Below are 26,194 nucleotides of genomic sequence, written 5' to 3' on the forward strand. Positions count from 1 at the left end.
TCAGAAAGAAACGTAGCGAGCAGAGCAATGTTTGTGTCTGCGATGCCTGTGCTTGGAGGGACAGAGCAGGTTTCTTAGGGATCCGGGGGTTTTGAAAGACCGTAGCCAAGAGGGAGGTTTGGTCTTCTGTGTAGGTATTTAACACTGCTCATCTGTTCTTGGTAATTTGATGAGAAAGAACAAGCTGTAAAAACAATCCTTCCAGCAGGCCAGGAAAGAGCAAGAGGTAATGGCATTTGAATAGAAGTCACGTCTCTGTGTCACTGTGTTTCGTTCTGGCTGTAGCACCCCCTCCTCAGGAGAGCAGGTGAGGATTGCTGATTCCAGACAAAGCCTGGGTTACCTTGTTAGTAAAATTGTGATTACACATATCCAGAGTAGAGAGGCTTCAGGTTGGAAGGTATCCCTTACTGTACAATCAGTAAAAATTTTTAGTTTAATTGCACTGGGTTGAAATAGGAGCAGTTCATAGATAAGGTTAAATATATGCTTATGATCAGCGCAGCTTGTGTGGCCATACAGGGTCTGGAAACATCTATCATGCCAAACGTGTTAAAGAAAGTATGTGGCACTGGCCTGCGTGTGTTAAATTGGAAAAGAGGACAAATTTCTCACTTGAAGACACACATCTTCAAGAGAATAGGAGACTGGATCATGCTTACACCTTTTTCTGATGTTGATACCAAGTCCAGGATCCAAAAGAAATGGAGAACAAAATGAATTCTGTCACAGCAATGGCCCTGTAAGGGAGGGGTCTAGGCACACTTCTTGCAACCAGCTTGGACGCTGTCACCACATGAAAAAGAATTTGCAGTAATAATTAGAGTGACAATGAGCAAAAAATAGAAATCAGATATCTATATTCTAGAGAGCATGTGATTGAAATGACTACTCTAAATCATTACTTTAACCACATTGATCACATTACAGATCACTATAGGATATTCTGGTGAATTGGCCTTTGTCATGTAAAGACTCCAGATTTCCTCACTGAAGTTCCCAGCCTCCATCCATGCACCTTTGTGCTCCTGGGAAACACGGCACTCAGAGCAAAAAGAACAAGCTCTGCAGCTGCCCAGCTGCAGTCTCAATTAGCTGTCCTGTGTCTCTAGTGCACTCTCAGTACAGTTCAGGGGGAACGTATCCAAATCAGCTCTTACCTAGATCACAGTGTCAGCCTGAATGCAGGAAGTATCCAGTTACCTTCGGGCAAGCTCCACAGTAGCTCATAGACCCCTGTGTTCAGAATAAAACCTCAGTAAGCTCTGCTCAGTCTAAACTGTTCCCAGCTACTATTAAGTTGGTCCAGGGAGATGTATATGCATTGTAAAGGAATCTGCAGTTCCCTGCTTGCCCATGACTGACTGAAAAAGAACATGCTTGGTCTCTTTGATCTCAGCTCTGTGGTTTCTGGTCATTAAAAGTGAATGTTGCTCAGGGGGCTTTTCTTGTCCTAGCCACACTGCTGCTTTGGTTTGGGTCTGTAGCCTTATGTGATCCTGACTGAACCACAGCAAAGCACACCCATACCCAGAGGAGAAGTCAGACAGCCTGCTGGAGCCTGCTGCAGCACAGTGAAGCTGGGGAAATAGAGGTGTCCATATTGTTTGTATTATGTTTGTATTATAGATACTACAGAATCCTGAATTTTCTGTCTTGTCATCAGAGTCAGCTGAGTTACGAAGACAAGTCCTCAACCTGCAAATTTCTGTAGGTTATGAGAGTCTTTCAGGATAGCATCACCCTGTTTTTCCTCTTGTTGCATTCCTCACTAAGCACCCGCTGTTGGGTAGCTATCTGTGAGGCAAGATACTTGACCTATGATTATTTTTTTTGTTCTCATCTGGTACAGCTCTTACATTTACACTCTCATGAACTTAGATAACTGTCAGAAAAGGTGAAAGTTGCTGTTCCTCTGTTCTCCCTGTGTTGGTACTGCTGCTAAACATTAATGTTGCATTAGCATCTGGGGCTAATGATAGCACTGTTCCTGAGCCTAACTTCAGAATTGCTCAGGAATCCCCCTCTGGCTGGAAGCTGCCTTGGTTTGCTGCCAGGCCAGGAATGGAACTATGTCTCATCAGATAGCCCTGGAAAATATGGTGTGGTAAATCTCAGTTTTCTCTCAGTAGATCTGTTTACAGATCAACTGCTTATTCTGCTGTTTCAGGTGACCACTGAAAAATCACATGCATATGTCCTATCTCTTTTTAAATCTTCTTGTTGCTTGCCCTGTTGGTTGCTTGAATTCTTTATCCTTTGTCTGCCTGCTGTACTCAGCAGAAGAGGCAAGGCATGGCCCTTGTGAAGCCATCAGCACTGAAGTTGTGCTCAGTACATACCATAGAGGTCAGCATCACAACTGATGCTTGTTTTTGTTAGCTGAACTAACCTCCCTTAGACAAAAGTGGTGCTGCTATGTAACTCTTCAGAGGTGCTGCTGGATGTGATTATTGGTTATATATATATAACTATTGGTTATCCCAGATGTTTTTTAAGACTTAGCTCTGTGCCTGATGTTAGGGGGTGTGTCCTGTGACCCAGGCATTTGTCAGCACTGTTTGTTTAGTTGGTGTTCACAGTATTGTGGTGAGGGTACCTGTGCTCCTTACACTGGGTGTCTTGCTGCACATGCAGTCAACAATATAGGGTTCTGTAGTTAGATCACTGATTCATGTTATGTAGATTTAAGCATGTACCTCTGCAGGCCATTGAGGTTTTTTCCTTCCGTGCTAGGTAAGAAAAAAGGTGTAAAAATAAAATAAAAAATAAAGTAAGCCAGTCATGCCAAGCTACTTCTCATTGGGTTGCTGTGGTTACACTGTGTTCTTAGTGACATCACTGAAAGCTCAGTAGTGTTTGCATGATGGACTGTTTTGGTGCTTCTTTTGCTTGAAGAAAAAAAATAGTTGAAGGGGGAAAAATTAATTTGGCCATTTGCATCTTTCCTTCTAGTTACATTTTTGTAACTAGGTCATTTACACTGGTGGTTTACAGAGGAGCAAGTGGTGACTTTATTATTAGCTTTATATCGTGCAGCTACATATTGTTCTAGTTGACATGGAAACATAACTAGTTTTCCGCTATGAAAAGAAACATTTAATTGTTTCCAAACTTTGAAAACTACCCCAGATATCCCCTTTGGTCTGTCTAGGTTTTCCCACTGTTTTCAAGGCTATTTGTGTTGTTTCGAGTTCTTCCATTTCTTCTGTAATACAGAACAGCTGATCATCCTTGTTTATCTGAAGTCCACAGGGTTTCAAAAAAGTGACAGGAAAAATCCATGGAAGAGAAATCTCTGAGGCTGTGAAATAGAAAGACACCACCCTCTGAAGCTCCTGAACTTTCATAGCATACTTTCCTTGATTTTTATGCTCTTCCCTGACATCTGCTCTTGGTCATTCTTGGTAAGTGCACAGGTGCTGCTGTGTCTTTTAGCATCATTCCTACCTTTTTTTTCTGTCTGGTCTTGAATGATGCCTCAGACACTGTAAAGCAGGTACTATTTTATTAGTGCTCATTTCTGTTGTACTCTTTCTGATCACTGTGAATAATAATATTACCATGTCTAACATAAAGAGTTACTGCTGCTGTGTTGTTCTGCTGCAGAACCGGGTGTCTTTGGGTGTTCCCACAGCCAGCGAGGTGACAGTGAGTGCAGCAGGGCTCAGAGCCAAGGACTATGTAGTTCACCAGTTTCAAAAAGAGGAGCTATGATATCTGATGCTTAAATAGCTACACACAGTACAAAAAAGAGGCATGACTGCAGCATGTGTGTGACTTGCAAAAAGGAAAAGAAAAATTAAACACAGTATTACCAGCACAATTCAAACTCCAGCTGGAGATGGATTCAAAAGGCTAATCCTTGGTAGGGGGCAGCACCTAAATTGTTGATAAGAGTCACAGATGAGTTTTTCATATTGGAGATCTTTCTTGCATATGAAAGAATGATACTTATTGTTTTTGAACCTTATACAACCTGTTCCTTCTGTCATAAAGATCTACTGGGTAAAGGATGTTTAAGTATCTGAAAATTGTTGAAAGCAGTGATTCCTAGTTCTGTTGTGAGACATGGACTCATAGACTCATTACTGAATCTGCTGCTGATCCATGCTGTAGCAGGACAGTGTTGGTAATAGCATATCCTCTTCTGCAATCTCCAAGACCTTTAATGCAACGAACAAATAAATCAGTACAATGTTTGGTATTAGACTTGTAAAGTTTCAAGATAAGAATTTCTCAGTCTTTATCAGTGCAAAATTGCCATCTCTCACAGATTTTTGAGTAGGAATCAGGAAGGCCTGCCAGCCCTCAAAGTTTCCACTGAAAGTGCAGAAGGTTAGGATAGTCAGTGGTCTAGGCAAGCTCCTGCCTGGTGTGGGGTTGAGCAGCAGCCATCTGTTGTCTCTCTTCCCAGCTGAGTACCACAGCCTTCAGGCAAGTGGCTCTGCCAGCGAATACAAAATGCTACTTTGACCCAAAGAATGTTTTGTCAAACATGGTTTAATTGCTGCATTCATGCATGTGCACACATGTACAGAGGCTTTTTAAATAAATGAGTGTTCTCTGTAGGAAATTTCTGGACAATTCTGGTTAAGCGAAGGTGACTAATTGGATCAATTCACCCACCACTGGAAAGTGTGAGCCTTGTACTTGTACTTACCCAAGTGAACAAATTAGTCCAGGAACTAAATGAACTCTGCATACCTTGTAAAATCTCTTGATTTGAGATTTTGCTGGGGTATTCTTTTTAACCACTTTATTACAAAAGTGACGTGGTATCTCTGGTGATCACATATCATCAGTGCATCAGTTTCGTGCTGAAAGAACTGAAAACAGCACTTCAGCAAAAAATGGAAATATTTTCTAGCAACAAGACAGAAACTGGCAACACTTCAATTTTCTGATAATTTATAGGTTTTATCTCAGAACAAAGTCAAGACAACATATTACTAAGTGACAGGTTTTGTTAAGGGTTTTTTATTATAATAAAGAGTGGGTTTAGGTACCATGGAAAGCCTTCAGGCATGCTCAGTATAGAGCAACGCATATTTCATATGCATGTTTTTATATTACTGTATTTCCTTGTATATATTTAACAGATTTAAATCCCAAGTCTACTTTCCCACACTACCTGTTTCACATGCAACAAGCTGTTTCCAGCTTCTTCTCCTCCAGTTCTGTTGCTGGGACAGCTTTCTGCAACCCCTAAACATATCACTAAACTTTACACTATTGTTACCATTACCTGATGAGTACGTTTTTGTGACTTAAAATCATATGGCTTAAAGCCACATGAACAACCTCTTTGTGCAAGTCTGATTAGTTAGCTACGGGTGTCAGTGCTTTTGTTCCATATACTGGCCTCCATTACAGTTAAATTAATAAAGTAAGGAAGGGATTAAGTTAAAAGGAAGTTGGGAAGACCCAGATAGGTGCAACTGACAGTTCTGTTTGTCATAATAATTAACTTAACTTGAATCACGTAATGGGAACTACCTATAGCATAACCAGAAAAACAAAAAGGCCGACTAGTTACTGAAAAATAATTGGATCTTCATTAGCCTCTGAAATGTCACAAATAACACAGAACACTTCTGGTTTTATTTTAAGGTGAGAAAGGAAGATCAAAAGAATAGTTTTCGCTACATTTGACCTCATCTGGATTTTGTGATATTAAAGGTTCGTTATCTTTTTTTCTTTGCGGGTTTGACACTCACATCCATTACTTCTGTTCTTTTGCAAAGATTAGATTTATGAGAATAAATAGTTTTAAATTCACTCCTAAACTGAAAATTTGAAATTTTAACAAACTAGGAAGTTGAGACAAAAATAATTTTATGCTTGACAAAAAGGACGTTTTTGTTATAAATTGGATAAAGTTAAATTTTTAGGTTAAACACTGTTCCAAAGCAGTCCAAGTATTTAATTTAAAAATACCAACAGATTTCATTTTTTCAGAATCTTTCTATACACAACAATTTGCCAAAGTAGACATATTTACTGTGAGTGGAAGAGGATATTAAATTCAAGTACTTCATTTCTCTAGAGCAGACCTAGGCACTGAGTGTTTCATGTTCTGCATGTCGAAAAGTAAGCCAAAACCAGCCATGTTGCCACATCTAAACCGACTTTTTAGGGAAAACCATTTCCCAAGGTGCCTGAATTAGAGCTGACATTCACACTGTGTGCAGCCAGGCTGACTTCCTCTCACCTCCCCCAGACTCCTCCCTTTGCCACCTGACTTCATCCAGGCGCTGTGCAGGTTGTTACCCTCCCCTGCGTGTCATCCACCAACTGAACAAGACATAGCCCATACTGCCTTCAAACTATTTCCCATATTTGTTGGATGAGACACGAGCAATCAGGTCCTCAGGAGCACCCAGCACTGACAAACACGTGTGCACAGTCAGCATCGTGCCTGCCCTCCTTCCAGGAGCCGGAAAGCAAGCGCAGAAGGTGCATTTCCAACCGAGGCATCTGAAACCTGAGAGTGAAGTGTCTTTGTCCACTCCCATGAAAGAACAACACCTTCCTTGTGATCAGTGATAGCAGAGCAATTGCTGTATTTAATGCAATATATGAAAGTCATAAAATAGGAAGTAAAAACATGAGAAACAATAATGGAAGTTAATCTGAAAATTGCAGTATAAATGATTACATTAATATGAGGAATTTTTACATCAGATGTGTGCCTGTGGCTTACGTATGGGAGGAGGAATAACACAAGTCTGGAATCTATTGGAGAAAATATTTTAATGATATTATATTATTGCAGAGAGATGACGAGAAAAAAGACCTTGAGATGTTTCATCTTAGTGAGAGAGTACTATAAAAAGAAGACTAGACCAATAGTCTAGTCATATAATAAAGTAAGATATAATGAATTAGTTTGGCATTGTAAGAGAAAGGAAAATATTATTAATTTGTGAAGCAGACAGTCATCTTTGCTGCAGAATTAAAAGTGAGAAAGCTTTTATAAATGCTACCCACACGATATAACACCTCAACAAAGCTCAGCTATGAAACCAACTTATTCTGCTGATTCTTGCTGTTCTAGCCATCTTTCCTGCATGTAAAACATTAAGTCAGCCAGTTATGAAGCTGTTGAATGTTTCCAGAGTGTCACTTACCAGAAGGATTTGATAACTTACAAAGAAATGAACTGTTTTGCTTTCTGGTCTAGATTAAGCACTGCTAAGGCACCACGCTTTGTGACAGTTTCAAATGTGCATTATTTTTGGTTCTTGTTTCCCCCTCCAAGTATTTTTACAATTTTTATCCAGCTCAATTCATCTACATTTTTAATCTGCATGATGCAAATCAATTAGACTGTAATACTGCCTAACACCTTTTGTAGCACAGAAGGCCTGTTTTTAATCACCGATTTGTTGTATTTGTTTGGGTTCAAACAAAGTAGAAAGATGACAGTTGCAAGAACTAGCAGCTCTGTCTAGCAGGTAAAAAGGCCAACTCTGAAAGCATACAAGACAAAAAGAAGTCTTATCAGAGTTTCTACAGAACTTCAAACACCTCAGCTTTCCTCACATACCAGCACATGGAGAGAGGTCTCTGGAGATCAGCTGAAGGCCAACAGGGTCCAACTTCAAAAAGAATTTTCACAGGGAGGAAGGAGGTTGAGATATTTCTTACAGTTGATGATGCTGCAAGTGCCCAGCACTAAGTGCTGTGGAAGGTAGGACATACCAATCCCTCACACCTTCTGGTTTGCAGAGGGAAGACTTCCTAGTTTGCACAAAAGTAAGCAGTGCTTCTGCTGACCCCTTTCATCACTAGTTCAAGGAAGCTAAAAATCCCCAAGGAGAAACTCTAAAAGGAGGACTAAGGTGTAGTAAATTAACAACAACACATTTAATGTAGAGCAAGATTCATTTATTGCCTGTCTATACTGAACTCTAGGAGTCTTTGGGGTCTGGTTACTCAGTTTCTAGTTTGAAAGAAACACAGACTATTTGCTCAGTGTAGGTGTTTTTATTCTTATAAAACCAGTGATCCTACATTTTTCATGTCAATGGCAATCTTGGTCCGAACATTAACGTTCATTTCCTGTGGAAAACCCACATCCTGGGCACTGATCCTGTCTAGGAAGAACAGAGCACCCTGGTGCTTGTTCCAGCTTTCAACACAAGTTGCTGCATCACAGGGAAGAGCATGAACGTGGATAAATCTCACCCAGAACATGTCAAAGTCCAGCCAAATGTTACCTAGTGTTTCATGTTTCCTGATTGTGTCACATTTCCCTTTACAGGAGGTGGTCATCTAAAAGTACTACCTAATGGAATCATATAATTGTGTGAGATATTCCATTTGCCTTAAAAACAAGGACTTGCATTTTGTTTAATGAAGCAGTTCAAACAGAAGTCAGAAAAGAATGAAGAAGAAAAACCAGCAATGAAGAAACAGAGAACTTTTTGTTCAACTGTAACTTCATAACCACTAAAAAATGTTCATTAAAATATAGAAACATGATTGTGGTTAAGACAGCTCACTATGGAAATAGAAGAAAAGCTACATTTGAAAAATTGAAAAAGAAAAGAATAGTGAAATTTTGACTAGTTAATAATCTCTTACGTCATGGAGGCATCTGCCACGTCACCTCAGCTGCAATTACTAATGATTCCCAATGAAGTTTTGTCCCTTGAACTCTTCCTTGCTCTGTCCCTCTAGTAAACAACAAAAACTTTTGAAATGGCTTCAGTGACAATTTTTACAGTGCTCCTCACCCCACCCCTGGTCTCTAAGATCTTTTATCAGTAACTGTTATTTGCTCAAACATACCACAGTTCCTCACCATTCCTTTTTTTCTACAGAATAGAAAAGTGCCCTCAAGTCAGACTGTTCTCTTATCAGTCACAAAAACATTCACAGAAAATGATAACAAAGTCATGTAAGTGCTGACTGTCTGTGTGTAGAAGTGCCCAGGTGATGCTCAGGAATCTGCAGGATCAACAGAGTGTGGTGCTGTGTATTTCTAATTATTTTCTCATTCCCTGCAGCTCAAAAATTTCCTGAATTTCACCTCTACCCCACACCTCCCTCCCAGCCATAAACCTGCATTCAAAATATACATTAACCTTCCTGGGAGTGCAGAGGCCTCACAGCCTAGCTGTGATAGAAGTTATCTCAAAGTATCTTTCACATGATCAAGCAAACATACAGTTTGCAAATGACAACAGTAGATTGGTTTTTGTAATGCATAAATCCATCTGCTATACACCGGCCTGCTTTGGTTTGGATTTCATGTTACAGCCCTTGGATATGTCATCTGATCCCTGTTTGTGCCTCTCCTAGAGGCAAAGCTATTTAGTCATGGTCCAGACTCTTCCCACCCCAGGGAAAATTGGTGCATTTTCTGGTTCATTTTTCAGAACTCACTCCCCATCACATTCCCAGCTTTTGTCTAGTGAAAGGAAGAAGCCTGCCATGTCTTACCTTCCAATGTACTTTGCCTCCAAATCTCCTCAGCCCCTCACACACATTCCTACACTTTAATGCAGACAAGTGCACCTGTGAATGCCCACTTGTGCAGCCAGAAACTCACCATCTCTGTTTCACAAACAGGCTGCCAGATCTCCTGACTGGGTGAAGAGAACATCAGAAGAGACTCTTCCTGAACCTCACCAAGCAGTGTGGCCTCATAATTTGGCTGTCCAGGTAACATACTCAGTCATGTTTTTAAACTCTCCATTCTAATGAGCAGAGTTCTGAAACCAAATCCTTTTGCCTTTGCTTTTTCCATTCTTCCCAGAAAGTGGCACAATTTCCTCTTTATTGCATTTTCTGGGTTGTACAGTGACTTAGAGTTTGCATCTTTCATTTTGGTACTGCTGTGATCTGACAGAACACTATAGTTGACTTGTATGGGTAAAATTTTTTGGAGTGCTGATCATGTAAAGGTGCTCTCCCAGTATCAGGGAAAAGCACAGACCTCAAGGTTCTGGAGGGCAGCACAGGACAATGGAAATTCCCTGAGGTCTGGGCTCTGCACTCATCAGAACTAGCTGCTATATGGACCATATGGAGATAGGTATAAATGCCATCTCTGCAGGCATTTAGTCTCCACTCCTCTCTGTAGTGCCAGATATAAATTATGAGAATATCATTGTCAGTAAAATCTGTACTGAAATCTCACTTTGGTCTTCACTGTATCACTATATCTGCTGATTTGAGTGCACCTATTACCCTGCCAGAAAATTCAAAAGGGGAATCTGGCTTAGAACAAAAAATGAAAAAGCATATTTATGTAACATTTAGCTCAGGAAAGGCTGCTACCTTGTTAAGGAAAGCCAGAGAAAATGAAGCACTGCACAAGTAAAAGAAGGTATGAAAAAGTAACTACTGAGAATTAAGAGAAGTTCATAATAGCCAGATAGTTTGGGCAAAATAATTTCTAATAGGATAATTAATAAACATCATACCAAGAATTACTTAAGTGTGGGAGCAAACACAAAATATTGCTATTTCCATACGTGAGATGATCGTTTCTGCTCTGCTCTCCCATAACCTTCACTACTCAGCTATTTTAGCAACTTGCTACTAATTTATGGCAGAATTCTGCTCTGGTCATTACAGGCTGAATGTCTCAAGGAAAGGCTCGTGTGCTAAGAGGAAATAGTCCAGGTAGATGCAGAAGGCCTAATTATGGTCAACCTAACTGCCAGAAATGGAGGTGAGTTGGAATGTCCACAGTGCAATGTTCTATGGTGACACAGATTCACAGCCAACTGTGGCCAGAGGTTGTTGATACAGGTCTAAAGCATCTCTTCACCCAGGAGGGATAAACTTGAGGAATAATTTACTTGAGCTGCTTTTAGATTGCTTAAGAAAAGTGAGTTCTTGGTCCCAGTATATAGGAATTGTCAAGGAAAGGAAAAAGGAGAAACAATTGATTCCTGATTAGGAGTCAGACATGTGATTCACAGGATATCTGAACTACTACTTACTATGGTGGAAAAAATTGCCCTGTATGATTATTCATGCTTTGTACAGCTTGTACAAGTGGATGTGTGGGTCAAATCTATTTTTCATCATGGAATCATGGAACATATTTCTCTGATCAGGCTGCACTTGATGGGCAGAAATTGGGTCATTTTGCAGTGACACCAGATGTGATCTTTGACCATTTTTTATCCCCAAAACACCAAGTAGTGAAAAATTAGGGGAAAAATCCTAGACAGATGTCTGAATACTAAAAACACCTTCAGAAAAAGGATATGTCATCAGATGCTACTTTTACTTAATGCAGTACAATTTTATGTCAACAAAGAGCAGTTAGAACCTGCAAACATTAGCAAACTGAGAATGGGAATATTTCTTTGCACCAGAAGAATGGGCAAGAGGGCAAAAGGTAACTAAAAGAGCTATGAGATTTGGTGTACTGGGAGCTGCTGCCACTGCAGGAACATGGATTAAAGGGCTGTGGGGTTTGACTTCACATCTGTGTAGCCCAGAAGATGGATTCACAGCTGTGAACCAGAGACACATGCTGCCAGGTGTTTGAGTTGCAAAGCGAAATTTTGATAGCAAAGAGTCAAAGTAGTAGGTAGTAGCTGAGAATGCTGAAATAGCTTTAATCTCCAGCAGCTTTGTGTGTTGACTAGCATTTAGTGAGTGAGAGTGTCGAAGTGGTGCAAAGAAAACAGGATTTGAAACTAGGACGAGTTTTTTGTTTAAACATGTACAGGAGATGCTGTCAAAGTCGTTACAGCTACCTTCTGCAAGTAAGTAACTTTGCTGGAAGTGAAAAAGTGATTGGCAGTGTCTCTGAGCGGCACCACAGCAGCTCTAACTAGAGAAACAGAAGAACTGTCAGACTGTGATGGTGGCCAGTGAGGAGCAGAGCTGCAAACGTAAGTGTTGGCGTGAGCACACAGGCTGTTTCTCAAGGGCAAAACACAGGGTCAGAGGGGAAGGGTTCATGTTGTCTTCACTGCTTTCTAACATGTAGCCACTTCCTGTTTCTTCTGAGAACAGTGAATAAGAAATGAATTTGGGCAAAGCTTCAAGGTTTTTATTGACTGGTACATAACTAATAAACAAGATTATACACTGTCAATATTTTCATGGAAAATAGAGTCAGTTAAACACAGCAACATACATCTGCCTTTTGGATAGATGCTAATTTAGCATTTGTAAAACACAAGGCCCCAGCAGAGCTGGAACATCCTCCCAGCACAGCGTAAGAGGGTTCCTGCTGGAGCCTCTTTTCCAACCAAACTGTCAGCACTGGCTTAGATATCATCAATGTCAGCTCCAGCACGGCACTGCTGGGACACAGTGCCAGTGAAGGGAGCTAAGATCAGGCTTTTAGAGCAGCAGTGTCATCAGTGCCAGCCTGTGGTGATGTCTCTGTGGAGTGCAGAGCACTAACGCCAGAAGTGGAACCAATAAATATCAATGCAGGGAAACAAGTCAACATTCCTTTGTACATTAGTGTGCTCTTCTGCCTCTGCCCCCCACACCTGTGGGATCAGCCTTGCAATGACACACAAGCCTCTGTCATAATAGTGTTTGGATTTCAGTTGATCAGTAGGCATGGTGAAATGTGACAGTAAGATGCTCAACTGGAACAGCAATAGCTCTTAATGCTATATATATATATATATATGTATATATATATATATGTATATATACTACATATTGGTACAATACATCTCAAAGATTCAATGGCCTAATGTAGCCATTTTTATGTGACAGGGTTAATCTTCTAATACTAGTGCATACAATAATTATTCTCCTCCAAACCATTGACGTTACAGGGAATATTCTCTCTCCTTCCCATACACCTTTGTAATAAGACAATTAATTTTATTTCTTTAACTTAAGTGAATTAGCAGACTCTCCATCCCAGCTAGGAAATGGTTTCTCTCCTTCCTTGTTACAGTTACCAGTGATGTGGAATGGAATCACTTTTTTCTCTAGCTTTTCAGAAGGCATTTTCACATAGACTCCAGTAGTAAGACATCGTCTTCTCTTTATCTGTCAAATATGGGAAGACAATAAAATAAACAAATGATAACGGCACAATCATTGACCAGCACATTTTAGAGAAAACTGATGGATGTTCTGCCTTTACTGAGTAGAAGGTGTTCGAGACCCCTTTCCCTGACATACCTCTTTATAGGAGATCTGTTGAGACCATTTGAGGGAGGATCAGGAGGTACAGAGGCTATTTAGATATACATATATATATATATTAAAGAGTTCTGCCCTTCATTTAGCCCTCTGAAGGTACTCCTGCTTCAGAGTTCAGTGTTGCTGCAAAACTAGGAGTGTTCACACCAAACAGCTTAATTTAGTCTCTAGGGACAAGGGCTAATTGAAAAATATGGGGCAGAGGTACTGTTTGGTTTTAAGCTTTGCCATCAGGTTCATTTCTGTGAGTACTACAGACTCCCATGGAAAGAGGCAACACAGGCTTACATTTTGCATGCCTTTGTGCAGAGATTTCTAGTTGTGAAGTTAAAAATTCTTTCAGTTACGATTCCCCACTATCCAAGGAGAAGCCTCTTTAAATTTGCTTTGCACGGAGGTGAATGGTGAGAAAAGGAAAAAACCAAATCCTGTGATTTTGTGTGAATCAGTTAAGAAATCAACAGATCTCCTGTTGCCTTTGATCCCCGAAGTGTCCAGGACTCTGACCCATTTCAAGCATCCAAGTCTAAGCCAGGCTCAGTCCAGCTGCTGAAAGCTGACTGCTTCCTAGTACTCTGGCAACACAAATGAGCTATAAACAAATATAAGTGGCAGCTCCAGGAAGTTCTCTTATCTTACAGTACTGTAATAGCATTGCACTAGTAAAATGGAACATCCCAGTGCGTTTGTTCCTGGTGTTCTCCTTTCTTTCTCCTTGTCCTCATCACACAAAGGGCATTATTAGCAGAATGAGGCTGAATTGATGGCACTTACCGCTTTGGCCACAAGAACAGCTGAGATGATGATACTGTAAAGAAAAAATCCTGAGGCAGTAGCTCCTAATACCCAGAGATATATGGCAGTGTCTGGACAAGGTTCTGGATCTAAAACATAGGATATCACACAAGTCATGTCACACATGAGCCTCCTAAGGATGGCCCTATAGTCAGTAAATCAGCCTCCACTCTGTTTTTCTCTAGCATGTGCTATTCCAGGATACTACCAGGACTGACCTCTGAGTCCCTGCCCACTCAACCTCCAGTGAAAATAGGCTTTGTCTGTAGAAGAACATACATCTTACTCTGCTATTTACTTCTGTATCTAACTGTCCAGATATACATGGTGTTGCTTATGCTATCAAACATCCCTAAGTTGCTAAATAGATTGCATGACTCTGACTATGCTTGCTTTAGGTGTGTGGAGGGAGGCATGAAAGGAGTAAGAGCTAATCATGATTTTCAGAGCTCAAACCAGTATTCGCCCTCACTTCTTACAAACAGAACTCTAAAGACCTTTGAGACATAATAGCAACTCCCTTAGCTTGGAAATATCACGGTGCTGTAAAGCTGTGGCTTACCAATGACATAGAGATGTGTCCCCTTTCCCATGTTCGTGAAGTAGGGAGGGGGGTACATCCGCTCCATCTTGCAGACGTACAGGCCGGTGTCGTTGGCCTGCAGGCCAGCGAGGGTGAGGGTCACGTTGTTTCGGCCGGGGCTGACGCGGCACTGAATGACCGCTTGCACACGGAACGTTCGGAACTCCGAGGTGTAGGTTGAGGCACAGATTTCAGTGAGCCCGTCCCCCGTCTGTTTGAGCAGCGTCACTCGAATTTCCTGTGCGTTCCCGATGTGCTTGTATTTACACACCAAGCTGGCAACTCCTTGCCTGTTGGCCAACACCATTGCTGGCTGAGTCACTTCCATTACTGTAAGGAAGTAAAGAGCATGATGGTAAGTGAACTGTCAAGAAATGATCTGCAGTCATTTACTTGAAACCTGCATTGTAGGAAGGGAGTCCTACCACCTCCTATTATCCATGGGTACTTCCTAGAAATGCTGCTTTCAAAAAAAGGACTCCAAGGCCACAATTCCCATTAGCATTGCACTTAATATTCTATCTTCTTTAAAAAGCTCAAGAAATACTTTGATTACTAAAAATTATATTATGAATCTCAGCAATTACTTGCTACTTAAATAATAGGTTGTTTGGCCCACTTACTGGAGCAATGAATGACCTGTATGCTTTGGTTTCCCTCAACAGAAATTTTTTAATATATATAAGAAAACGGAAAAAAATAGACTTCAGATGGTAAGACTGAAAATTTAATTTTAAAATTGGGCATGTAAACCACAATTTCTGCATAGTAGAAGTAAGCATGTTCACATTTAGAAACAACCTGTATGGAACATGGAACAGAACCATTAGGGTTACAGTAAAACAGAATGGAAAACCCGTTTGCAAATTTTTGTTTCTGAACTTTTTTCTCCTTATTTTTAACCAGCTATTCCCAAGCCACAATATAGCAGCACACAGCAAAGCCTGATAAACATACTGTAAAAAAGACATTATAAATCTTAAGGGGAAATTAGTGTATCATGTACATCCCCACTGACAGTTTTCTACAACTTGTATGCTCTATCCTGCTACACAATGAGAAGGCTCTGACTTTTGCTCTAATAAGCTGTGAAGACTCAGTGTTATTTGTTCAATCTCATTTTGTATCAGTCCATAATGGGGCAGGGCTTATCTTCTTCAATTCTGCAGTGCAAGAATTTGAGATGAAGAAGAGTAGAATTTTTCCATCCATTCAAACCTCTATACCCATGTTATCAGCTGCCATAACTTCACTTGCAGGGCCTGGTTTGTCAAAATCTGTCTTCCTTCTTGAGGTGCTCTGAATCCTGCCCAGCGTCCCCGCAGATGGTACTGCTCTAAAGTCTCTATGTGGTTTTCCAGATACCTTGCAGTGCCCCAAGACCTTGCTCCCATCCGGTCCTGTGTCACCTCCCTCTCCCTGTTGTACCAAATCCATCACCTGCAAAGATGTGAAACTGAAAAGAGGCAGACTCCCCCAGATACCTTGCCTCCTTCATCTACCCACCTTCAGCACTGGCAGTGGCTGTGTAGAGAAAGCCCATGGTGACCAATATTGAGAGCATTCCTGTGCTGGGACAGATGCTGGAGGGGCTGAAGGTATCTGATGCCTTGAGACGTTAAGACAGACTGGAACTCTCAGGACTGGAAAAGAGATGACACCTTTCAGGATACTGAATCTTCGAAATGTTTGAACCCACACAGAGCCAGTGTGTATATATAGCTTTGATCCAAGATGCTGTACCTGAAAGTAATATGAAGCTTTGTTTTGGTTTTACGAGAAAGGAAGTAGTGGGTTTGATTAGTACGTGCACAGTTAACCTCAAACAGCACGAACAAAAACAACTATTCAGCAGATGGAAAATATATATTCAATCTGAAACTGCCGTCCATTCTGCTTGAAGAATTGTGGGAGGAAAGGTAATCATCCACTAGAGCAATTCAGCCCTTTGGTGCTGCCAGCTTGCAGAATCATAGCACTTAATATTTTAGAAATAATCAGGTATTTCCTTCTAGGACAACACAGAGAGAACTATACTTCTGCCTAATGTGGCACAGTGAATCACTGCAAGCTGGTTTTTTTGTGAAGGACTTTCCTCCACCCCCAATATCTTTGCTTGCTTTAATGTTAGTGCTTTTGATGTTAAAAAATTGCTGCCCCCTCCAAAATACTGACTACACTTGCAATTACTTAATTTTTTCATATCAGCAATGTGACTTGAATCATAAGGGTTAAACCTCTTTAAGCTTTCCTGTTCCCAAGAAAAAATTATCTAGGTTTATAGCTAATGACTTCCACATCTGTACAGAATTTTCCCTACCGACGGACTTTACTGTCTAACTACCTTGACATCAACAGATGAAAAACGCTGCAGGAGCTTTGATTATTGCAATCTCTGCTTAGAGCACCTGTGTCATTTCAAATCTCAGTGAAACACTTTTCACCCATGGGCCTTTTGGAAGTCATGTAAGGTCTGAAAATCATTTTGCTTTTTTTGTATGTTAGGCTGTCATATCCATGAATCATTGCCTAAAGAATTCCATAAAAATGGTTCACTTCAGTTATACTGAAGGTCAGCACTCTTTTTTTTTACACAGACTTTGAGAAGTTCTTTTAGAAGGTGCTTCATCACTTATATATGTAGATATAGTAAATTGCAAAGACCTGCTTTTGGACTGTGACCTAGAAAAACTAACAGCATTAGCTCTTGAACAGTAGCCTGCCCAATCCGAAGATCCAGGATAAGAATCTGATCTTGAAATCACATAAATACCTAATGATATAAATAAGTTTACTGCTTCCATACTTAAGCGATGCAACAATTGTTTGTAATTACAGATTCACATTCAGTTTAATCTCAACTAGCATTCAAAACAGAACTGATAAATAAAAATACAGCTATGGGAAAATGAAATGCACCCTAATAATGAGTCAGGCACATATTGTATTACTGGTTAGACAAGCTTAAATCAATTTTAATATTAAATATAATCTTAAATAAATGCTATTGCAACATCACATACCAGAATATCTGTGAGATTTATGACATGAAATTACCAGGTTATGACTGGCATTTTCATATCCAGAGTAGTAACTAAATTATCTGTCCTTTGTATCTTTTGGGCTTGGGTTTGGTATGCAGTTAAACAAATGATGCATTTGACCCTCGTCAACTATAATATCACCTGATAATTGATTGAGACCCCAAATTGATGGTGCAATTAGCCATGAAACACTGGCAAAGGATTGCCAGGCAAAACTCCATGCTCGTGCCCCACATATTCACAGCATCTTATACACCAAGAGTGAGAGTGCTCTGGCACTCCTCTCTCTGGTGTTTGAGACTGCTTTGGCAAGCATTGTTTCCAGTGGCACTCATTTCATTTCCTGGATATTTTTTCTCAGTGTACCTTTTCAGCTCCACAAGTTTTTAATTCTTTCCTTTGTTCCTCCTTAAAAGTCCCATGTTATGATAATTGCTCTTTTAGGTAAAGCACAATGTGTTTTCCTCTGGAGTCTGGAAGTCATGTCTGTCTTCACAGCCAGGGCAGCCTGAGGTGAGCCCAGGCTGCCCTGGGTTATCCCTTCTAATTATTAGAGCACCTTGCTATGGTGCCCTCTATCCTTGCTAATCAGGCTTTGGATCTTGAGTTAATGTATGCAGATAGCAGATGGATGATGCAGTAAAAGAGATCTTGTTCCAAATAAGATCTCACCTTCAGTGTTCCCATCCTTCCTAGCTGTTGTAGCATGGAACAAGGTATTGGTAACTGAACGAGTTTTCCCCTAAAATAAAATCCATAAGAGTTTCTGGGGACACCTTTTCTCTCTGCTGTGCCCCTTTTCTAACTACTCTTCAGCTGATCAAGAATCTCTGGACTTCTGCTTGATCCACCTGTGTATCACAGCCATGCTGTGTGGGCTACAGCCATAGGATCTATCTTACCTACTTACTGCACCTTCTTGTCTGTATAGTCTGGTATCTTCCTGCCCTGACTATCTTATCTTGAGAACTCTTTTTCTTTTACCTTTTTCCATAAATGGAACTTTACACGTGGCCTAGGGCCAGAGCAAGGTAATGGGTGAAAGAAGAGCCCTACTTTTGAGATTCAGGTTATTCCTCAGGCTGTTTGAAACACCCTGTGCTTTGTGCTTGCTGTGTCCAAAAGCTCGGTGCACATACTTACACTATAGTACTCTTTTTCCTAAGGGGTGATATTAATTCCCAGATCACAGGAAACCTTTATCCTCTACATATGCTACCATAGCAAAGGGTCAGAGCACGGGAGAGGACTGAGGGCCTCACAGAGCTAAACTGCAGAGCCTTGAAGAGAGGGATCAGCTTAGGAGTGGTTTGGGTCTCACGGCCTCCTTGAACTTAACTGAGGGAGGGACATGTGATTTACCCTGAACGCTGGACGGCACTCCAGTGATTAGTCACATTGTTAGGAAGTTAAATAACCAGGTTTCTCATGTAAGTTTCTTGCTCAGTTGGGGTTAGTCTCTTGCATTCTAGTGATTTGCTTTTCTTCATTGAATGCTTGTTAGGGCAAAACTTCCTCCTGACACCCTGTCAGAATTCCCATTGTAAAATGTTATTATTCACAAAATTATTTTCAGACTTTAAAGCCTGTCTCATGCTGCCCGTGTTTTTTTCTTCTGTGACAGGAACTTACTTGGTGAATTACTTGAGATGTAATGGAGAGAAGAGATTCTTATAATTTGCATAAGTATCTAGTTTCAGGATATTTTGTTAAACTCAAAATGTGAGATCATGTCTTATGTTAAACAGTTCACGTTTTTACCATGTTAGTTTGCCACAAACCTATTGGGGTTTTGAAATGCATTGTCATTTGAAAAAAATCCAGACCTCTAAGTGGCATGGCTGAAAAAATCTTTTCTACAAAACAATAGGTAAAGAGAAAAGGAAATAACACAGTGACTGGAAAAATATTGTTTCATTACCATGAAAGGACTAAAACCTGATTAGTGTAAGTAAAGGCCTAGATATGACCAAGTTTGGTGGATCAGTCTTAGTCTCTAAAGGGACCTCAATTCATATCACAAAAACACTGATTTTTAAGTCTCTCAGAAATGTTGCCTTTTTGTCAGCTTCTAACCTGGTTTTGTAGATGCTGCTCTCCAGTCCTAAGGCTGTGCCCTCAGTTCAGCCTCAGCAGAAGTGAGGACAGCAGTAGTTGAGGAGTTCTCCTTTCACTGCTTCTCAGAGCACATTTCTTGTGCAGTTTTGCTGACCAGCAGATTGTCCAGAAGGATTTGAGGTGTGGGTGGATGTGTGAGCTTTTCTTTGTGCTACAATTATTGGCATTTCTTTTTAGAATGTAGGCTTTGTTTGCCCTACTGTAAAGCTAATTATATCTAACAAACTTTCCTGATATTCAGGGCATCTATAGTTATCCAATACAGAGGGCAAATTGCCTCTCAACTGTTCATGCTACCAGTTCTAAATTAGCCTGGTAGGTCTGCATTGTAGCCCTTACCCAGCTGGGTTTGCTATATGTTCTTTGTCACAGTCCATATGTGCCCCAGCAGCAACCAGGCCCCCTGCCCATGGGACTGTATTGCCCCCACCCTGTGCCCCATGCAGCTTGCAGTCAAAATGTAAGACCTGAGCTGTATGGAAAGAGATACAGAAATAAAGAGACAGGGCTGAAAAGGTCTATACACACAGACTTCCTTGCTCTTCTTCAGGGTTGTGGCAAGGGAGAGATTTTAGAAGGAATTTGAATAGAGATCCTGAAGTACATTGGCAGATGTTTAAGGACCTTCCTTTACTGGAAGGAACTTTCCAAAGCAGGGCTCCACATATCTGTTGTTCCTAGACCAGTCACTTGTGAGTGGACACAGAGTAAAGCAGACATGTTCACCCCGGAGTGAACACTGAAAGCTGCTCTGTTTTCATGAATAAGCAAAGAACCAAAGGAACCCCCCCAAATTTAAAATGAAACAGTTAAGTAGACCCTGTGACTGGAGAAATAGTGGAGAAATGTTTTACTTCCACTTTCTTTAATTTCTTAAAGCATTGTAAAAGAAAAAAACAACAAAAGGTAGCTGTGTTCTTAGAGTCCCTGGCTCTGACAGTACAGAAGTTTGCATTTCATGAGGGACACAAGAATAAATCATAAAGCTTTGCTGAAAACGTATGAGGAGTGACGTTCTAATTAAAAATGAGATGTGTAAGAAATACTTTTAAAGGGTACAGATGGAGAGCATAATTAAGAGCCTACTTCCAGTTTGCACAGAGCTAATTTAGTTTCTGATTAAAAAAAATAAAAATTATGGCATTTCAAATTTCAGATCAAAGCAGGACTCATGGAAAACCTAGAATTAATCCTTTAAAAAGCAGAAGACTCAATGAAGTTTACATAAAGGAGAGAGTGCTCCAGCTCAGTAGATATACAGAGAATGCAAATATTTGAAAGACAGGAGACCTGACAAGGAAAGGCATTTTCCTAAGCTCACAGTGGGAAGTTCATCCAAGGAAAGGCACAGAGCACATTCTAAAGTACCTCTTTGAGTAATGAAGATCAGCTTTGTTTGCCAAAGTCTGGAGGCCATTTCTGAAGAGTGAATTTGAGCTGATAGAATGGGAAGGGCTGGGAAATGAAATGAAATTAAATTAAATGAAGGAAGGAAATGGTAATATAGCAGAAGGGGGAAATCACCAGACATGCACAAAAAGAATGACAAGGGGTTCAAACTGATGGATTCACACAAACATTTTGAATGGAGAGCAGTGAGCCAACCTTTGTCAAGACCAGCAAAGAGAGTGTTTCAGCAGTTGAGGTGAATAGTGATCATGGGCTAAGGCTTCTGAAGGTATTTTGTCACATTCAACCACATCCACATTTTGTCTGATTTGCCTTTGCAGGGACTAGATCTCAGAAGCACAGCACAGGTATATATCTCTTCCCAGGGGCACACCGAGTTTGGGAACACAAGCCACAAGCCTTGGACATCTTGGGGAAACAGTTTCTGTGTGAAAATCTCAGAGGGCTTGTCATGAGATAGAGATGAAATGAGAATACCAAAAGTGGAAAGGATGTTTGGATGACTGGGAAGAAATATGAGTGGCTGCATCAGTGATGGTTATATGTAGCTTTTCGGTGCTTTCAGATGTCACTGTTAGGCTGTGAGTGAAATATATTCCCAGACAAAACCTGCCCAGAAGCCTCTTGTGAATGAAAAAAAAACATTTTATTGAAGACCAGATAATGCACCACCTGCATCCCTGTCAGTAATGCTCTTTAAATTTTGCATGACAGAGCAAGGTGGTATGGAAACACAGCACTGAGGGATGGGGATCACTTCAGAATCCCTCCTTGATATAACCTCACCTCACTTTTCTGCTTCCCACACCTTCTCCTTGCCTCTTTCCCTGCAGTTTTACTTACAGAAAGCATAGAATGCACAGTGGCTATATCACAGATTGTTCTTTCAGGGCTTGTCAGAGAATCTGTTCCTGGGAATTATGTCTAAGATCTGTTGGGTTTATGCCCTGATGTAAGGAAGTTATATGCTCGATCTGTTTGCCTTTGGTCCATGCCACCACAGGTTACTAAAAGTTTACAGTGATGTATGCAAGGATTGGGAGTTTCCATTAGAATATGTATTAAATCATAGGCCAGAGGCTCTGGAAAACAATGATAAGGAATTTCTAGCAGAGGATTATAGAATAAATCCCAGACTTTGCAGGAATCTGTCTGGTTTTGAAGCGTAGCAGTTGCAAAAAAAATAGTTACCCCATAAAGCAGACCTCTCTGCAAATGGGATACTATAGCCAAGCGCTGGGTTTGTGGCTGGTATCAGGTGAGTCAGCAAAATAAAAGCAGGGCCTATGCCTTCCAAAATGTCTCAGCTGCAGGATTTGTTGTTCAGCCCACTCTTCACCACAGAACCTGATCTCATGTACAAAGCCTTACCCTTGCATTAGTGATAACTCAAACTTCCTTTGTCTTCCCTAGTTTACAAAGTATTTGAAACCACATTTCTAGGACTCAGCTATTCCCCTTTCCCACAGTGCCTACCAGGGCTAAGTATGAAAACAAAACCCTGAAATGTCAGAAAGGCCAGATGTGCAAGGAGGGGATGAAGTTTTTCATTAGTCAAAGTGACAGCTTGAAAAAGCTGACAAGGCTCTACCTCTGCTTGGAAGCTCTTTCTTACTATACTTGTTTGCTGACAGATATTAACGCTCCCTACAAGCTTTATCTTTCTCATATTCTTAAACAGTCACATCTATAGCAACTCTAAGAATATTAACTTGAATGTGTGAGTGTGACCAGTTTGCTCTCCTGGTTATTTAAGCTGAGCACTGATTAATGCCTGCTTTAAAGCCTCTGACTGCAGTGAGCATCCAACTTAAGTGCTTCTTCACAGCTCTAGCTGGCTCTTGCCACTATCACCACCTGAAAACCCAGCTAGGAAATCCTGCATTTTAAAATTCAGATCCATCCTCCAAAAGAATTCCTAATGTTTTGGCCACAGGGATAACAGATACTAAAAAGTATGGCAGTGAGCAGTTTGGTTGGCCTATATACTAGGGATGAAGAGGAGAATCAAGTTTTGTAAATGTGTTTCTAGAGGGGAAAGAGATTATGAAATAAGGCTGCAAAATCAGTAAGAGGGGTTATAAAAAGAAGGACAGGCTTGTGGGTAACACATCACTTGGGGAAATTTTTCTTTTACAGATCAGTGAGATTAACATCTGGTACATACAAAGAAAACAAATGTGTTGGATGGGGTCCAATAAAAAATCAAGTTCTATGCAAAATGGGAGGAAATGTTTTGAATTTTACAATTTTGATGAAATGTTGAAGGAAAAGGGGAAATTTTTCAGAAAATGCATGTACATATTTTCCTAAAACTTTTTTCAAGTTCCCAACAACAATTTTCCTTTTTAAATCATTAGCTCTTTTGCAAAGAAGACCCAAGGGTGTCTTACACACTTCCAACATACAATTTTGTCTTTTTTTCTATCTATAAGCAATAATGGGTGAAATGAGAAAAATGTGAAGGGAACCTTTTGCAGCAAGAGCAAGTGCTGTTACGCAAAACTTTCTTGAGAAAGTTTCACTTCCTAAGGTTTTTTGCTATGTTTGCTCATTTAAATGGCCATTGTATTAACCCACTTCTTATGATTTTCAAATGTCAGCGCCTAACTTATGTCTTTTAAAAGAAGTAGTATAAAGCAGACTGCCTGGTTCTCAGTACTCTAAAGACCTAACTTCATCAACAAATTTGGCTGCCACGGCCTTGTAAGCGGTATTGCTGCAGTACTGCCTGCCTGATATGTCAGCCTGTGTTGAGTTATTGCCAGGAGTCAAGATTCAGTGAAAATACATGGTATCTCTGTACCAAGGGCTTTGGGCTAGAGGTCCTGGGCAGGATTTGGTCTCTCGTCATTGCCATTCCTCCATTCCTTAACAGCTACCAAACTACAGCACCACCCATGCCTGACTTGAAGGGACTTGACTACGAAAGTTCTATAAGAGTGCTTTTGTTGTTGCTCTTTTAATACTGCGTCCAGAAACAGAGTAATTTAATTTCCAAGCTATGTCATGGTAGACTGTGTGTTATGTCATAACACACTGAGCTGGCAAATGCAGGCTCTGTAGAGAGTGCGGCTATAATTTCTCTCTGTGACTTTGCAGTTGCTGGTTAACTTTTAGTTAGAGTCCCTAGGCCCCTGAGGAGCTGGAGACACATGGACCTGCAGGCTCTGGAGTCTTGAGGAATCTGGATTTGCATGATGAACTGTCGAACCTTGGAATGGGGCTTTTGTTTTTGAAATTAACTTCTGCAGCCAAAAGTTCAGGACAGGAGATAGTAATACGTTTCAAGAGCTCGGCCAGTACAATCATATGCTTTAATATCAAGAAAAAAAACCCTCAGAATTTCCAATGCAATTCCTCTCAGTGTTTTTTCAAATTAAAGTGTTTGGTTTTTCTTTCAAAGCATCTTTTTTTTCTTTTCAAAAATCTCTGTATTTTGAAATATTCAAACAATATTTAAATAGCCACCATCAAAATCAAGCATTGAAATTTTTAGGAACAAATGTCTGAGTCGAAGGCTCCAAATTATTATTTGTTTTACTTCTCAGCTCACAAAAAAAATATCATTTTTTTCCCTTTCGGTCTGACTGAAATGAATCCTCTTGACTTTCCAAATTTGCCAATGAAACACAAAAAAATAATTATTCATTGAGTTCCAATGAATACCCTTCATAAAACTTCCAAATTATGCAAACTAATCACCTTCTGGGAAATAGGTAGAGATCGTTTTATAGTACAAGCTTGCAATGTGATTCAAATGCCTCTTCACTTGCACACTATAACCTTCCTCTCTCATCTGACTATTCAGACTTTTGCTTTGTCTATGGTTTTGAGCTCATTCCCCCCCACACCCCCAGTACCACCATGAATCTTCTCTAGCTTTTCCTTTGCTTACAACAAAATATTCTTTATCTTTTGAGATATCAAATGCTGCCATCCTGTGAGGCAAATGCAGCTGGGAGGACAGAACTGGTTACATGACTTGGCTCTTGAAGTTGTAAAGCTTGTTGCTACTCTGATGGTGTCAGCAGAAAGGGCGAGGAGCAACCACCTGCCCCTGTCCCAGATACAGGGACAGCAGGGATGGCAGGGATAGCAGGGATAGCAGGGATAGCAAGCCTGGCCTGCCAGCTGCTGTTGCTCAGGATCTCTAGCAGAGCAGGAGTTCTTTTTTGGCACAGTGTGGAAGGGATTCTCTTCACAGAGGTCTGCCCTTGCAGGTGAACCTCTAGGGAAAACAAACACCAAGAAACACAACAGAAATAAGACACAGAAGTTCAAACTGAGGGTCCAGAAGCAGAGGAGGGAAAGGAAGAAGCTTTGATCTCCCCCTCTACTTGCAGCCACCCCTATCTCTTCATTTCCCCCTTTTCTGTGCCCTGTGACTGCAGGCACTGCACCAGTGAGTGTGGTGGGAAGCAAAGGATACCAGCCTCCTCCTCACCATCAACCAACGCTCTCCTGAAGTGAATCACAGTCAGTTCCTCCCCAACAGCCTCTCTGAAGCAGGACCCTGGCCTCATTCACCCACATACTACCAGACTTTTCAGCTAGTTAAAGAGGAACACACCTGCCTCTTGGTTTTAGTATTATTGCTTGCAATTTTTGCACGAGAAATGTTCTCTTTCCTGCACTTTTCACTCATGCATGGGGCCGGTGGGGCCCCAGGGTGGTACTGTGGGTGCCCCAGGTGAGCACTGGTACTTCTCTTTGTGCTGAAATGGACAGCAGAACCGTGCATACCATGTGCATGGTAATCCATTTGCTCTGCATTTTCAGGGATTGCCTACATTTTTATTTAACTTGCATTTGCTGATATGGAGATCCACTTGATTAAGTGCTGCGGGTTTCTTCAAGGCTTTTGCTCGATTCCCTGGTTTAATAGCAAATGGCATAAAGGCCACAGTTAGCTTGTACACTCCAAACTGTGTAAATGCCTAACACAGTTGTCTGCATAATTTTGGGACATTTTTTCCCCTTGATAGCTGAAAGCTTTCTACAAGAGTGTGTGTTTACAGCAACCATCATTCATTTAGCAGGAAAGGGAAGGCAGATGCCAGGGTATTTTGTGATCAAAGACAGGTCA

At 40.8% G+C, this 26,194-nt stretch overlaps 1 protein-coding gene and 1 long non-coding RNA gene across 5 annotated transcripts in view; one reads left to right on the forward strand and one right to left on the reverse strand.

The window, feature by feature from the left end:
* Positions 1-26,194, forward strand: part of LOC108639485 — a 113,127-nt gene continuing 86,933 nt past the window's right edge. The window contains exons 1-5 of one of the 3 annotated variants that reach the window (XR_003915776.1): positions 1-226; positions 3,249-3,407; positions 5,614-5,682; positions 9,583-9,675; positions 10,594-10,690. This is a non-coding gene — a long non-coding RNA (uncharacterized LOC108639485). Of the gene's footprint in view, positions 227-3,248; positions 3,408-5,613; positions 5,683-9,582; positions 9,676-10,593; positions 10,691-11,704; positions 11,840-26,194 lie in introns of those variants that run through there. The other 2 variants (XR_001920540.2, XR_003915775.1) reach the window with 2 other exon arrangements.
* On the reverse strand, positions 12,010-16,224 carry CTLA4 (cytotoxic T-lymphocyte associated protein 4). Of its 2 annotated transcripts, XM_008931082.1 has the most exons (4): positions 16,040-16,224; positions 14,513-14,863; positions 13,930-14,039; positions 12,010-12,999 (listed from the first exon to the last, which is right to left on the reverse strand). In XM_008931082.1, exons 1-4 carry the CDS (start codon positions 16,095-16,097, stop codon positions 12,829-12,831), a joined length of 690 nt encoding a protein of 229 aa, XP_008929330.1. In that variant the 5' UTR covers positions 16,098-16,224; the 3' UTR covers positions 12,010-12,828. The 2 variants fall into 2 exon arrangements, with proteins under 2 accessions (XP_008929330.1, XP_008929331.1); XM_008931083.1 differs by lacking the exon at positions 13,930-14,039 and having other exon boundaries at positions 12,909-12,999; positions 16,040-16,097.

This window comes from Manacus vitellinus, unplaced genomic scaffold (assembly GCF_001715985.3).
Source record: "Manacus vitellinus isolate BGI_N305 unplaced genomic scaffold, ASM171598v3 scaffold_20_pilon, whole genome shotgun sequence".
Lineage (NCBI taxonomy): Eukaryota > Metazoa > Chordata > Aves > Passeriformes > Pipridae > Manacus > Manacus vitellinus.

Coding starts and splice junctions, on each gene's coding strand:
- CTLA4 (XM_008931082.1), bottom strand. CDS start 16,097: ATGCTCTCAATATTGGTCACCATGGGCTTTCTCTACACAGCCACTGCC. Junction 14,864..16,039: donor AGCCACTGCCAGTGCTGAAG/GTGGGTAGATGA, acceptor ACTTCCTTACAG/TAATGGAAGTGACTCAGCCA. Junction 13,000..13,929: donor CTGTTCTTGTGGCCAAAGCG/GTAAGTGCCATC, acceptor CATATTTGACAG/ATAAAGAGAAGACGATGTCT.